At 41.3% G+C, this 16,899-nt stretch overlaps 1 protein-coding gene across 1 annotated transcript in view; it reads right to left on the reverse strand.

The window, feature by feature from the left end:
• The window catches only part of TRDN (triadin), a 151,671-nt gene that overhangs the window by 19,802 nt on the left and 114,970 nt on the right, over nt 1-16,899 (reverse strand). Inside the window, exons 20-21 of the mRNA XM_033145391.1 lie at nt 7,368-7,403; nt 5,239-5,292 (exon numbers count right to left, since the gene is read on the reverse strand). Coding sequence (XP_033001282.1) covers nt 5,239-5,292; nt 7,368-7,403 — 90 coding nt within the window. The remainder of the gene's footprint in view (nt 1-5,238; nt 5,293-7,367; nt 7,404-16,899) is intronic.

Below are 16,899 nucleotides of genomic sequence, written 5' to 3' on the forward strand. Positions count from 1 at the left end.
AATTGCAGAACTCTCAACTGCATTACTTTAGTATGCAGGCAGGAGGCCATATTTTGAATGTTCCCCCCATATAAGCAACTTCTGCATGTAATAAGTTGGGGCATGAATGAGCGGGCTATGCAAAATCTTTTTAATATACTAGTTTACTAGATGCAAGGAGTGGGCAACATTGAGAAATACCTAAATTGAGTTTATTGATGTACTAGCAGTAGTTTGATTATGATCATGATCTAATATGATAGAATACGCTCAAGCACTTTTATTGGATTCCACTCAGAAGTGGGGAATGGGTTTTTTTTTTAGCCTGAGGGATGGATAATTGTGGCCATGGCCAGAGGCAAACATGGGTGGGGCCTGAGGTAAAATGGGTATATAAGTAGATATGATGTTTTGGCTCCGGCTCCTGAGTGCTGAGACATTTTTGGTTCCCCCATTGGTTACAGTATTTTTTTTAAATGGGCCCACCCCCTAAATGTTCAGAGGGCATTCAGCTTCGACCTCTGGCTCTGCGCGATGTCAGGACATTGCAGGATGTCATGTGAGCCATGTCAGGATGTCACGCGACATCGCGTGCATGACATCAGGACATCACTCAACCATGTTGAGAAGATAGCACCTCTGTTACAGCAGGTTACATTCTAACCATACAAAATTCAAAGGTTTCTACACCCAGCTGCAGAAACATTATAACAGTTCAAGGGCACACTCCAGTTAGGTAAAAGGAGTTGTGGAATAGCACCAGAGAGGGATATGGCCTAGGGCAGGCACTCCCAAGTGACAGCGATCTACTCAAAGTATTTAAAAAAAAACAGGCAGTGATCTACCCATTGCCATTGCAGGATGGAGTTGTTGAGCTTTTTTTAGGAAGCCAGAGTTGTTCTTGGAGGAATATCACTAAGAGTTCAAAGATCAACCAGGATCAACCAGGGCACCCTGCGATCAACCAGTGGATCGCAGTCAACCTGTTGGACATGCGTGGCCTGGGGAAAGCCCTACGTTCCAGATGGAGAGGCCTGGAGGACCTTATGTAACTGTTTCTGTGTTTATTATTTTGAATTTTTTTATGCCATAGCCTTTGATTAAGATCAAACTACGTGAACACACCTCTATGAGCAGACTCTTATTCATTGGGCTCACACCCCAACCTGCCATCAATGGCCTTCTACCTTCATACTAAGGGAAGGGATAGCAGGAAGGGATGTGGGTGCTCTCTCTCCGCTACCTGTGTGTACATGAAAATTGGCAAGAGAAGAGAGGATATTTGGGTGTCCGGTGAAAATATGCTTGCATGATCTTGAGGACTTGCTAAACCAATTAGGGAGTTGTTTGTCCATCCCTACCATCCCTATGAGATAAGCCTAAGGTTGTCTACTACGTTCAGAGAAACCAACCAATTCTCAACAATCTTAATGTATGTTTGGTAGCAGACATGTCCTTTAAATAACCTCTATTGTCAAAAACGCTGACATGTCATTTAAAAATCTCATCAATATAGTTTTGATGTAAATTCATAGTTTGCTGAAATATGCTTCAGGTTTTTTCCTCACAGCTAGCTTGCTCCCCCTGCCTGATTCATGCAGTAATCTCATTGTTCAAGTGATGTTTTCAGTGTACTCAATATGATTGTTGAAAAACATGAATCATGGAATCACATCTGTCAGCTTCTTACAACTGCCCCTGACGTATGCTCCTGTTAAGTTATGATAGGAGAAAGATGTTCTGAAGCAAAGCTTCAAATGGAATTTTGGGCAGGCCACTATACATACACCTATGTCCACGTTATTAATAATTAGAGGGAACCAGATTATGTTGCTAAACGTGCTGCAGAAAATCTACAATATACTCTAGGCACTGAGGTCCCATTATGTCCAAACATGGTTTCTTGGAAACAGAAGCATTGGGATGTTACTCACAAGATGTTACTCAACTCCACCTCCCATCAACCTTACCCAGCATGGCCAATGGTAAATAAGTGGGAACTGGATTAAGGCATTTCTTTGAAATCCTATTCCCTCTTCTTTATAAGCCTCTTTAGGCCACAAAATATGGGTATTTAAATGTTTTACAGTTCAGAGTTTATTTTATGTTCTGAGGTTTCTTTTAAATCCTGTATCACTGATACAGTTTTAAATTAGATAATCCAAATCTGCAGCTTTGAGTGCCATAACTCTACAAAAATTCAGCTTTCATCTTAAACATTTAATTATTTCAAATTTTCACATTCAAATATCCTCACACATAGCTTCATAGTTTTAACACTGAGCTTAGGTTGTAATCCAAAAATTCGTCCCCCAGGCTGGCATGGTGAAGAGGGTCATATTGGACATGTTGCCAGATTAGACATCATGCGGCAGCAGCAAGGCTGGCTCAGAATCCAGCAGATCCTATGCTGGCCCAACCCCACCTCCTCCCTTCTTTGTTTTAGGGGATTTCACAGGCTATGGGCAGTGGTGATACCACCAGAGGTAGCTTCTGCCTGAGCACTGCTTGGGCAGGCAAACTGTGGTGTACTTTTGTTGGTGGGGATTTACCACTAGCAGAGGCTGGTGAAGCCAGGCAACTCCCACCACCAGGCAGCACAGTTTTTGTTTTGTTTTGTTGGATTCTAGCAAATCATCTATCTTAACGCAGCATGGTCCTAGAAAATTTTCACAAATTCTGGTTTATTTTTTTAGTAGGCAAAATATTAAAAAAAAAAAAGAGATTGGTTCGCATAGCTACTGCAAGCCTTCCTTCTATTGACTTCTTGGCAACTTAAAAAAAAAAGGGAAAGTGAAATTGTTTGTTTTTCTTGTATGTATCACAATGGAGTTTTGTACAGTAAACAGTAATTGCTTTATAATGTAGATATAATTCTGCTGAAGGATGTCTTCATTCAGCTGAGAAACACTTATACAATTCCCCTGAACATGCTTTAAGTGTTGATTTTATATTTCCAAAGGAAACATATACTTCAGAATGCAGGGTCTTCTTTAAAACAAAGGAATCATAAGCTGTCAAGGAAGAGTAGTATTTGGACCCGCAGGAGCCTGCAGTTGTTTCATGCTATGCTATCAAGGGAACAGAACTATTAACGATAACTTGCAGTACATTTGTCAACTGCTATGAAGGCTATCCTGGTCAGTAAGTGGCGTGCTAATGAAGTCCCTTCTGACACACAGTGGTTAGATAAAGTCTAGGATATATCCTATAATGTGGAATTGACCCATCAAAGGTTAGTTAGCTTAGACAGGTGTTTATGGCTCATTTCTCACACATAGATAGGATTGTGGTTTGCTGTTCCCATTTATGATAGGGGAGGATTAAAGCAGAAATGCACTCACAGTACACATCATTGTGTGCACCATGACATGTGAATGCTGTCAACAAGAAGCTCTCCATATAGTCTTTGTTTTGTGCTTATTAATCACTGACCGCTTTATAATAATTTTTGTTGCCATTAGGCTGACTGCACCCTTTTCAATTTCTGTATTAAAAGTTTTATGACTGCAATTGAATCCATCTGTTTGGTAATTAATTAATAATACAAGACTCTTTGAAACTTATTGCTAATGTCTCATTGTGTTGGGTAACACTGTATCAAGTATTTTGAATGAATCTATCACATTATGTGGATTGTATGATATTTATTTCTTGCAAAAACTATAATAAATCAAGTGTGTGAAAAAATTCAATAACGTTTCTGCCTTCCTTAACACAGCAGGAGGAAAATAACATTGTTCTGGTGTATTTCATTTTGGATTAAAAATGGTTAATTTGAGGACAGATAAGTACATCTCCCTTGAGGGGGGTATCTCAAGAATGATACCTCATTTGAAGCTCCACCCAATTCAGTCTTCTTCATTTCTAAAAATGTTGTCCTGACAACATGCAGGATGGACAAGAGGGGAGGTCTTCATACAACGCATAAACCAGGCATAGGCAAACTCGGCCCTTGAGATGTTTTGGGACTACAACTCCCATCATCCCTAGCTAACAGAACCAGTGGTCAGGGTTGATGGGAATTGTAGTCCCAAAACATCTCGAGGGCCGAGTTTGCCTATGCCTGGCATAAACTGTAGGATTTGCTTCTGCAAAATATTGTGGTGACCATCAATTTGGATAGCTTTAAAACGGGTTTACACAAATCCATGGAGAGTAAGGCTATTGATTGCTACTAGCCATCATTGCTGTATGTTGCCTACTGGTATCGGAGGCAGTCTTCTTCTATATATCAATTGCTGAGGAGCACAAGAGGCAAGAAGGTTGTTATACTGATATCCTGTCTGAAGGCTTGCCATAGGTATCTTGTTGCCCATTCTAAGCACAGGATACTAGCCTAGATGGGTGCTTCTCTCTGCCCCAACCTTGCCACCAGCCTGCTTCGTCCCAGCCCTATTCAGGTAAGGACCTGTCGAGAGGTCAGCTCCATGGCTCTGCCCCACCACATAGGCTGTTATCATTCAATGGTCAGCAGACCAAGTTGCTAAGCACCTCTTTTGAAATAGAAAATACAAGTAAATGGCCAGCAGGCATTCTTTCAGTAGCTGCCAAACAGCTGGAAAGTCCTGGACTGTTCTGCCTCTTTAGCTCAGTATGACGTGGTCTAAGTCTGTGGGTGATATTCAACCATGTTTCATTCACAGTTGGCCCACTGAAGTTAATGAACATGACTACATCATGTCTTCTAATTTCAACATGTCTACTGTGAGTAAAGCTTAGCAGAATACCACCCTGTGTGTCTATGAAAAGGAGTGGGGTGGAGGGGGGTTTGAGCGTTGGTGTCAGAACTGAATCAGAAGCAGAAAAATAGCTCTGGGCTCTGGAAGGCACCTTTGGGTGGGGCTTGATGAGGATGATGAGGAGCAGGGGGATATACTGCAAGTTATACAGTGAGTCAACTCTATTATATTCTATTATAGAAACAATGTAAGTCTCTGGTGGATTCTTCCTCCAAAGGAAACTAGACCCTGGTAAGAACTGCTACTGGGACTTCCACACTGCTCAGGGAAGTTTTGTGTGCATATAACATTAGTGAAGGCTTTTCTTTCTTAAAACGCAACACTTGTTATGACACATGTTAGGAACTGTAGACACATGCTCATAGTAGTGACACTGCACTATTATTCACAAACCAAAAAGAACATTAACTTGCAGAACCCAGCAGATGGTGCTATGATGCAATGAAATGCACCGTAACCAGAGCAGTTGAGTGAATACATTGAAAATAAAGCAAGAGAAAACAATTTAATCATTTACCTGGTGCTGCTACTTTTACAGAGGCTGGTTGGGCTGCAGGAGCTTTTGCTGGCTCTTAAAATGAGAACAAATTAAAGCAATTACTACAAAGCATTCTATAGCAAAAACACAGAGACCCGGGGAAATTTCAGATGAAAAAGATTGCCCTTAGCATCTCTTGCATAGGATAGCGGAGAAAGAAGATTATTAAAAACAAAGTGCCTATCTGCATTCTACTCAATCAAAGGCATGGAAAAAGTAATGAGCAAAAATGGTTATTTGGAACCACTTGATAATTGCTTTCATTAACAAATATGATTTTACTATTGTATCAACTCTGCACTGCATCTTAGGACAGTAGTAGTTTTCTTAGCCACATGCAACATTTGCATAAATGGCAGAAATAGTTATGGGGAAATGCTTCCCCCCGCCCCAGAAGGAAAGGGCAACCTTCTGAAAACACACAGCATTAAGAGTTTCCAGGATTCTTGAGGATTCAGAAAAAAACACTACTACTGCAGGCTGTTTCCTGAATCTCTAGCCTAGATTAGAGTCTGCTATGCTGTGCTAGTGTCAGAAACACATAGGACTGTGAGGGTAATGTCACTCCAGCATGAAACAGAAGATGTTTCGGTTGCCCTCGTTTTAGTCACAGTTCTCTTTCCCTCTTTTCTTCCACTGTCCAGTGCTGGAATACACGTCTTAAACAACAGGTTAAATAAAAAGAATCCCTTTCACCAGTCCCAGTCCTACCCTTATGCTGAGTGAGGCAGCTACTGTAGGCAGCTGATTTTAGGTGTCATGAAAGGGAAGCAAATTCATATAATCCCTCCCTCTACCTGGCCAATCCCCCTGGCAACACCTCCCCAGCCGGGATTGGGCGGCTGCTAGAGTAGGTGGAGTTCACAGGTATCCCAACCTGGGAAGATGATGCCAGACCAACTGCCAGGAGCTGCCACCGTGATTCAACGGGCCTCCTCGCAACCTCACAACATGCGCACCCCATTTGATGTGGGGAACGCTTATTATATTATATTATATTATATTATATTATATTATATTATATTATATTATATTAATTGCCCGGGAGATGAAGAGACAATTGCTGGATTTTCTGCCTCTGGTGCCAAAATAACTTGACTGGCCTTGGATACTATGCATCCTCATGGCATGGGGTGGGAGCACCATTGGGTACTCTGCCTCAGGCAACAGAATGCCCTGGGCCAGCTTGACCATCCATTTTGTGAGGATAGAGTTAGTGCTAATAGCACCGTTCTATGCATGTTTTCTCAGAAGCGAGCCCCACTCTGCTCAACAGGGCTTATTCCCAGGGTGCAATAAGAACTGCTATTATACCTCAAGTCAGGTATAGGGAAACTTTGGGCCTACACATGTTGCTGAACTACAACTCCCATCATCCCTGGCCACTGACCATGCTTACTAGGGCTGGCGGGAGTTGTAATTCAGCAATATCTGGAGGTATCTTCACACCATTATATTATACCTGTATAAATAATGCATAATATAGAAAGGACTTTAATGAAGAGTCACTTGTTTCCCATGTAAGCCCCACTGAAATGAAGTCTGAAGAACAGTCAAGCTTAGGCAAGTGCTTCCTGTATGTTTAAGGTCACGGCATACACAGAAAAGCACAGATGCACAAGCTTCCCAGCTTTTCTTTCCAGTTCTTGACCACCAAGAACATATTCAGCTAAGATCACAGCTGACATTTCATTCCCCATGAAAGCTCTGCTTTTTCGAGACATTAGATTAAAAAAAAAAAATGAGGAAGGGAGGCAATAACTGTCAGTCACAAACAGGAATGCGGAATTGGAAATACAGTGTGAATTGATTTAGAATGGAAGAGGCAGCTGAAGTCTAAACATGTCATTTTAGAATTATAAATGGTGTCACCACCTCCTTATTTGCATCTTCTTGCAATTTTATAGCACTATCCTATGAATGCCTCTTCAGACATATGTCCCATTGAGCACAATGGAACCTGCTGTCATGTAAGGGAATAAACGAACGAGCTATTTTTAATTTGAGTACATTGAATCACTATCATTTGGGTACATTGGAACAGGCTGTTTTAAAACTGAGCTATATAAAAAACAGGATGTACAACCATAACTAAAAACGAGACATACTTTTGAGGTCTTTTGTCAAAACAGCTTCTTTCTTATCTGCAAGAATAAAAAACACACAGAGGAATTAGCAGTGACATTGTACTGAATGCTATCACATATATTTACAAGTGATTCAATAACACAAATGCCCAAAGAACACATTTGGAGTCTTCATCCTTCATTTTGCAACACAGTAAAACCTCAGGTAGAAAGACAGCCAATAGGATTTATCTGATCATCATGAAAAGAACCATTTTTTAATTTTTTTGTAGGAATCCTATTAAATGCCCTTTCTTTGATCAAAAGCAATAAAACGCCTAGAAATTTCAAGGGGAAACTCAATTATTCTTGGGTGTACATACATTGCTCTCTGAACTAAAAATATTTCTGGGTTAATCTGCTGCCTCTATTAGCATGTTTTCTAGGAATCACTTCAAAGCATGCTAATTACCACATTGAGATGAAATTAATCATAAAGCAGCTTTCGGCCATGGGGGTCTGCTGAAGCATTCAAGAAACGCTTTATAGTTGCCAGATATGGAAATTATAAAAGGTGTCACTTGTAGTTGATATGAATCATTTATCACAATAATCTGCCATTACTGGAAGCTATAAAACCTGAATACACAGGCAGCATTATATGCAATGCCAGATGTGAGCTACAATTAAATACCCCGAGCTCACTTAAAAAATGTTCTGAAATATTGGGATAGATATTTTGGATAAAGAATATATTTTAAATACCTTCTTCATAGCTGTAGTCCATACAAGTGTATTTCATTGCTGGCCTATTTTTCATACTTAACATCCTGATGCTCCAAAAGAGTCAAATAAGGAGGTGATGGAATACTGCATGAACACTCAGGAGTATTCTCTCTCTTTTTCTTTTTTTATATCTCTCTACATATATATATGAGGTTTACATAAACACAATAAAATACAGTGGCATTTAATAAAATTTCCTTTACAATAGATAAAAATGAGATTATGTAGCACAAATAAAATTTAGCAGTGTTTTAAAAAATTAAGTCTACATCTCCTTGGAAGATCTTAAAGATTATCTTGTACTGTTTCAGTATCCTGTGAGTACTCCTCAGTATACAATCATTACATGATCAGTTCCTTATTCAACATGCATTGTATCTATTGGAGAATGAGGATGTTAAGTTTTCAAAACGGACCAGTAGTGAGATACAACTATCTGAGCTGCGGCTATGAAAAGAACTTCAATCGCAAATCAAATGTTTATAATGTTGCCAGGATTTTTAGTATGCTGCATGCATTAGTAAATTACTCATCAGTAAATCTCATTTCTTAATCCTTCACAGGTTCATAAAGTTTTGAAATAGCTTCCTCTCTCTCCTGTCCAGTGATGTTGCACAAATACTGGAGAACTTAACCAAATTCACATTCTGACATAGAAGTAATCCAAACAATGAAATTGTGGCCTGGACAGAGTAGCCACCTTTTGACAAAGGAATCAGCAGGCCACCAGTTCAAGCAGTAAAACTGAAGTCATAGAGGTATATTGTACCTGACTGACAAAAACAGACCAGGATTTCTTAAAATAAGCAGTACTAGTGAAAGTAGTGAAACTAATTACTCTAAGAATATTGGCACATTTGAAAATAAAAATAATGCTTTAAGAGGGGATAATAAAAACTAGGAATAATAGCAATAACGTGAAGGTTTTCAAGAAATGCAAGCCACACATTAATTATAATGGATTAGTAAAATATCAATCATTTTGGCATGTAAAGGGACCCCGGACCATTTGGTCCAGTCGCAGACAACTCTGGGGTTGCGGCACTCATCTCATTTTATTGGCCAAGGGAGCCAGCGTACAGCTTCTAGGTCATGTGGCCAGCATGACTAAGCCGCTTCTGGTGAACCAGAGCAGCGCATGGAAACGCCGTTTACCTTCCCGCCAGAGTGGTACCTATTTATCTACTTGCACTTCGTGCTTTCGAACTGCTAGGTTGGCAAGAGCAGGGACTGAGCAACGCAAGCTCACCCCATTGTGGGGATTTGAACCACCGACCTTCTGATCGGCAAACCCTAGACTCTGTGGTTTAACCCACAGCACCACCTGTGTGCCTTTTTTGGCATGTAGGAGGAAGGAATTATATTTTGGAGGTCAAGTACAGTTTGTCACCTTGCATCCCCTCTGCCCCAAAATTCTTACATCAAACATGATATTATTATGAACTCTAGAGAAGGGCTTGCCAATCTTTTGGGGTCTGTGGACACATTTACAAACTGAATAAACTGCAGTGGGCACCATACACATGCCACAACTCTCTTCTCCCTATCTATATCCCCCAAAATCCACATGATAATACTAACAACAACAACAACAACAACAATAATATTTATTATTTTTACCCCACCCATCTGGCTGGATTTCCCCAGCCACTCTGGGCGGCTTCCAACAAAAATCAAATACAAAAATATCACACATTAAAAGCTTCCCTAAACAGGGCTGCCTTCAGGTATTTTCTGAATGTCAGGTAGTTGTTTATCTCCTTGACCTGTGATGGGAGGGCATTCCACAGGGCGGGTGCCACTACCGAGAAGGCCCTCTGCCTGGTTCCCTGTAGCTTTGCTTCTTGCAGTGAGGGAACCGACAGAAGGCCCTCGGCGCTGGATCTCAGTGTCCGGGCTGAATGATGGGGGTGGAGACGCTCCTTCAGGTATACAGGACTGAGGCCGTTTAGGGCTTTAAAGGTCAGCACCAAAACTTTGAATTGTGCTCGGAAACGTACTGGGAGCCAATGTAGATCTCTCAGGACCGGTGTTATGTGGTCCTGGCGGCCACTCCCAGTCACCAGTCTAGCTGCCGCATTCTGCATGACACAATTGGATTTGAAAAAAAGCCTTTTGTTGGCTAAGGAAGGCTTCTTTGAAGCATAAATTCAGCTGAGGGACAGGTGGAGGATGGGACCCTGCAGGCTCCAAGGCATGGGAGTGACTTATGAATATCAGGACGAGGGATGGAAGTACTATCTACACAGTAGTAAAAAAAAAAAAAAAACACAGCTTGACTACTTTTTTCCAGTTGGAGAACAAGCGATTCTGGAAAAGAAATACTGTACAGGTAAACACTCTGTTCCTTCATTTTAACAAACAAATATTTTGACAAACATGATCTATCTATAACCGTGTGTGTGTAAAAATACATATATGAAAACAGAAAAGCTCAGTCTCCTTCTTTCGGCACAAGCCACTCAATTTTACCTCAGGCCTTGTTCAACATTCCTTTGAAGTAAACTAGCAGCAATACAGTAGCTGCAAATGACATCTAAACAACACACAGGGTGATAAAAAACTAAAGCCCCCCTTTGTGCCTTTCATACAACTATATCCCTAGGTGGTTTATAATAAACTGCCATGCCATGATGCTATTTTTCAGAAAATAGACACTTGGAGCATTTTTTTTTTTTTTTTACTGAATCTTGAGTGAGTGTGAATCCCAGGTTTATGTTGCCAAGCCTTCACAAAAATGTTTTGCAGAGTGTGCAATTTAGGACAATGACAAACCAGCTTAGGCCATCTAGGACAAGGATGGGAAACCTTTGGCCCTTCAAATGTTGCTGGACTACAAATCACATCAATCAGCCTTGACTATTGGCAATGCTTGCTAGGGTTGGTGGGAAGTGGAGTTCGACAGGATGTGGAAGGCCACAGGTAGATTTCCAACCTCTTGATCTAGGATTTCATAGAAATGCAACTGTCCAAGTAACTATGATGAGACTTAAACTGAACACCATTCCATTTCAGTTCAGCTATCACTACAACGTTTCTTTTGTTTAGTAAATAGCCATGGCCATGTCTCTCTTTCATTAAGCAAACTTGGGCCAAAGTGTTGAGAGATAAACTAAATTGTTCAATATGTTTCTAGAAGATGAGCAAAAACAGGGAAATGTCTTTCTTCTTCCCTCCCCTGGTTGGAAGTTTGTATCAAGGGGTGTATGCAAGAGATTAATAGCCGGGCAGTCCTCAAAATGGGTCTGAAAGACACACAGAAGCCTTGCACTCTATATTAAGGCATTGGTGTTTCCCTTGGAAATCTGATGGGGAGCGATATCTGTTGGTGTTAATGCCAAGACCCTTCTGCGATTCAACATATATTGTAAATAAAACCTTGCATGACAGAACTCGTGTACAAAGTCCTATACAACTTGGGACGTAAGTACCTAAAAGGACACACACCCCTGTATTGACCATCTCAGGTCATAAAATCAGTAGGTGAGGGCCTGTTGATGGTGGTTCAACTGGCTGCTGCCTGGTTGCACTGATGCATGTCAGCAGGGCCAGTGCTAGGGTTTTTTGCGCCCTAGGCGAGATCACCTTCTGGCGCCCCCCCCGCCAATCCCTAGCACCGGCCCTGCGGAGAAGCCCGGTTTTGGGCTGCTCCGCCTCCTCCGCCACTCTGCTGCTGCTGGGGCGGCACCGGGCGGCGGGGTGGGGTGGGGGGCAGGCTGGCCAGCGCCCCCTCCATTTTGGCGCCCTAGGCAACTGCCTAGTTTGCCTAAATGGATGCACCTGTCCTGCATGTCAGGACCTTTTTGGTGGTGGTTCCCCATTTGTAGAAAGTCCTCCCTGGTAAGGTGCATTTGTCTCTGTCATTAATGTTAAAGAGGAAGTTAAAAACATTTATGTTTGTGCAGGCACTTGGTAGCTGGAAGAGACATTCCTGACCACACCCCCTTAGGCGTGGGAACATTCCAGCTGTGAGTGGGACTGAAGTCAGTTGTGGGCTTGGCTAGAGCTGAAACTGAACAGTGTGCACCCGGCTTTCTCTCTCTCCATTTCTCTCTCTCTCATTCCTTCTTTCCCTCTTCCCCGTCTCTCTCACTCACTTCTTTCTCTCTTCTCCTGCTCCTGCTTAAAAAATAAATAAATTTCCTGGCCATTCACATGAAACCAGGCTGAGGGCTGTATGTGCCCCTGGGGCTACAGGTCACCCACTGTGCTGTAGAGGCTCAGGTGCTCTAATGGACTAGGAACATAAGAACTTAAGAGGAACCTGCTGGATCAGGGCAATAGACCATCTAGTCCAGCATCCATTACTCACAGTAGCCAATGAGATGCCTGTGGAAAACCCACAAGCATGATCTGAGCACGACAGCACTGCCCCCTTTTGTGCTTTCCAGCAACTGGTATTCAGATGCCTACTGCCAGAATGCCAGACACGCTAGAAATAAAGAGGCGCCACACAAGATATTTCACTAGGGAAGGAAAGATCATTTCCCCCTTATATTTCGAATCCATACAGTGCAATCTGATGCATACTTACAGAGAAGTCCCATTTTGTCCAGTAGAACTTACTCCATTGGAAGTGTGCTTAGGATTGTGGCCTTACTGCTATTACTGATTTGCTGCAAAAATAAATTACTAATGAAATGACTGAAGTCTTTCCGACTTTCTGCTCACTGTCTACAAACTGATCAGTGGTTCCACTTACATGGTTACTGTATATAAATCTAGCATAACCACTTCCAAGTGCTTCCAAGAAACTGGATAAGCAGAAGGTTTCTAGATACAGTATGTCGGCCGTATGTGTGAAATCATTTCCTGCACATTTGACACATTAATGGGGGCTTTTAAACCAATACATCATGCATGGATGGTACTTAATGTTCCATTTGCTGCCCCGAGCAAAGTGTCCAAATGTGTTAAAATAAAAGAAGCAGCAGGTGGCATACGTTGTCTGAAAAATAGCTTAGCATCTGAACATTTTAGTCAATGAGAGACCATTCTTCATATAGACCAGTCTTAAATAGCAGATTTGCCTGACTTTATATATTTGTTGCTGAGCAATGTATTTTATTTCTCTCCAGTGATCTAAAAGCTAGATATCTATCTGGCCAAAGCCAATAATGAACTAAAATTAAATCAAAGCCTATATATTTACAAAGCAACTGTTATCAACTATACACCAAAACTCTACATCCATATCTGAGTGTATTTGAAAAGCGTGATAAGAAGAACTTGTTTGTATTTGAGATTATGTTGTTGGGATGAAATCAAGGCTATCAAACATACATTTAGGGTTATTGTGGTGGTGGTTGGTTGGGAAGAGGCATGGTTACAGTTACATTGTTTTCAACTGGATCTTAATTGAATATTTTTCAGGCAAATTCAATCTAAAACTGTCTGTTTGGAGCTCTAAAAATACAGTAAGCTATACATTTTAACATATAAATACAAGTGTATATTTTCAATGCAATTGCAGTGATTTGCTGCAATTCACAAGCACTCCTGTATACTTAGGCTATCCTGTTCCCTGTAATGAAAGATGTAGCACTGGATGCATCTCTCCTTCTGCACTGGAAACTGCCCTGCAGTTACTGGGAAACCCCACTTGTACAGAAGCTCCAGAAGTGCACACGATGGACCATAAGAAAGGATCTTGATCTAAGCATTTGTTTTCCAACAAACTGACTGGAGAAATTGTGATGGAGAAGCTGCTATTGTCCTGCCTTCCTTTGAGGATAATAGTGGCTTCCTAAGAACTTTCAGCGCCCTTAACAAATTGTTAATAAATAACAGTTCCCAGGATTCTTTGGGGGAAGTCATGGCTGTTTAAACTGGTATAATACCACTCTAAATATACAGTGCAGATGGGACCTCTGTATTCATTTACAGAACCTCCATTTTTAATCAACAATAAGGATACTCAACACATCATGGCTATGTAAAACTGATTGCCTAAAACATTAGAAAAAAATAAGGTTAGAGATAAATCTGATTTTTAAAAAAAATAGTAGTGGGTTACTTTGATTTTTTAGGGATGCGGGTGGCGCTGTGGTCTAAATCACAGAGCCTAGGGCTTGCCGATCAGAAGGTCAGTGGTTTGAATCCCCGTGATGGGGTTAGCTCCCGTTGCTCGGTCCCAACCTAGCAGTTTGAAAGCATGTCAAAGTGCAAGTAGATTAATAGGTACCTCTCCGGCAGAAAGGTAAATGGTGTTTCCGTGCGCTGCTCTGGTTCACCAGAAGCTGCTTTGTCATGCTGGCCACATGACCCGGAAGCTATATGCTGGCTCCCTCGGCCAATAAAGTGAGATGAGCACCACAACCCCAGAGTTGTCCGTGACTGGACCTAACGGCCAGGGGTACTTTTACCTTTACTTTGATTTTTGCCTTGTTAATTTTTGTATTAATTTTATATGTGTAAATTAATAAAACATAGCAACATCCAGAAAGCTATTGCATATGACTCAAAGCAAGATGAACAAATAGAGAGCCATTTAGTTCAAATATTTTATGAAAGAAACTATCTGTTATGTGACATTGACCTGTGTTTTGATTTTTCAGTGTTTACTGCTGCTTAGCTTAGAAAATCTTTGACTAAAAAGGAATGGGTATTACTTCCCGTTACTCCAACAGTTACACAAATGGATCCTTGTATACTAGTGTTGCATGTAGAACTCTAAAACTGCACAATCTACAGTCAAGATGATGAGGACTGAATTCCCATAATGTATTATCTATTTGATGCTGAGCTGGACAAGTGTATTGGCAAGGCAGCGACAGCAATGGCTCACCTCTCTGAAATAGTATGGGAGAATGAGATCCTAATGTTCAATAGCACGATGAAGGTCTACCAGGCTGGTGTGTTGAGCACACTGCTTTATGGAAGTGACTTGTGGGCAACTTACAAGAGTCAGGAGCGACACCTCAATGCTTTCCACATATGCTGTGCCAGGAAGATTTTAGGCAGGACGGTTTTTCAAATAAAGATGTGCTCTCCCAAGTCCACATTCCCAGGATGTTCATACTCCTGTCTTAGCAACGTCTCTGCTGGCTTGGTCATGTCCATGATGTCCAAAATTCCCGAAAATGTGCTCTACAGGGAGCTGGCTTCGGGCACCAGGCCCATAGGCAGACTAACTTTGCATTACAGAGATGTCTGCAAACATGACACGAAGGCTGGCAACATCAACCTCACCCTGTGGGTATCTCTTGCAGATGACTGCAGTGCCTGGAGACAGACAGCTTATGCATAGCAGAGATCAGAGGAGGAATGCCCGTTGGGAGGAGAGCAGAGGGAAGAAACGCCATGGTGCATCTGCTGCAGCATAACTGGATGCCTTCACCTGCCCCAGCTGCAACAAAGCATCTCTCTCTCATATCGGTCTCTACAGCCACAGCAGGCGCTGCAACCTTCCAACAGTTTGATCTCACTGCCAGAGGCGCACTCCTCCATTGTCTCTCGAGACAGACGGATGCCAACAACAAACATCTATTTGATATTTGCCACTATTGCTTTGTAAGTTGAAACTAAGGTCTTACCGTCTCCTACCAAGTCATGCACTTGCTTAACAGTTCAAAGCAAGCAGCGGGTTGCTTTATCACCACACGAGCCGAATGTCAGACCTTGCTCCAAGTAACAAAAGGATATAAAGTAGCCACTTGCTCTGACAAAGTCTCATTAAAGTCAACAAGAGTACATTTGCTTAGGGTGTTCTCTCACATCTGTAAAATTTCAAAACTAAATGAAGGTTTGAGTTTGCAACAGGAGAAAGGATCTGTCTGATATTCTTTTGATCCAAAAGGGAACAAATACCTGCTGATGTTTTTTATATTTGCAGTGGGCATGATTGCTTTCTGCTAGGACATTGCAGCAGAATCGTTAGGAATTCTGTTAAAAGTGTAGTGCAGCCTTTACTGTGCCTATTAGCCATCACAGAAAAAGAATATGCAATAATTATGGTTTTCAGTATATTATATCCCAAGCTGTCTCATTAAACCCACAAACATGCTTTGATCAGGGGAGGAAAACATTATGAAAGATATTCATTCTATGGCACAAGACTAGCTCTTCAGATCCTGCCTATCACATCTTTCCTGATTGTGTACATCTCTATGCACAAACAGGGGGGAGTTCAATGCTAATCTAAAATCACTGTTTGTTCATTAGCAACTATTTAACTCAATTTTGGAGTGTACTGTCACATTGTACACAATAATCTGCCAAAATGTGTATTTTATGTGGACTTCAGAACTTTCACACAGGAGCAAGTATGACAAATATGGTTTCTACTGGCCCATTTTAGCAAGGGGTGTCATACATAATTAGAAGTGCACTCTCTTAAGTGCCCAACCACATATATTTATTGCAATTATTTTCAAGAACATCTGCACATACCGCTAAGCCAGTCATTATACAATACTTCATAGAACTTAATAGCTCAAAGTCATTAAAAAGAAAAAAATGGAGGATAGCACTGCATGAAAAGGAAGAGAACTACAATTCCAGCTGCCTAACACTGGACACACATTGAAATAATCACATAATTAAGGATGCAATGGAATACCTTCCATTTATCTCTAACAACTTGTGTTGTTTCAATTGATCTCTCAAAGATGAGACATTATCAAATTCAGCAGTACGTGGCTTAATATGCAAAAGCTTCAAAGGGACAAATTTCACATAGGACAAAATGGCGGAATTCTGGTTTGAACCACAAATTCTGCACCTGTGGTTTGGTTTCTTGAAGGTACACATGAGTAGTTTTTAAGACCTCTCTAGTCCTTTTCAGGCA

The sequence above is a fragment of the Lacerta agilis genome, chromosome 3 (assembly GCF_009819535.1).
Source record: "Lacerta agilis isolate rLacAgi1 chromosome 3, rLacAgi1.pri, whole genome shotgun sequence".
In the NCBI taxonomy this organism is placed as follows: Eukaryota; Metazoa; Chordata; class Lepidosauria; order Squamata; family Lacertidae; genus Lacerta; species Lacerta agilis.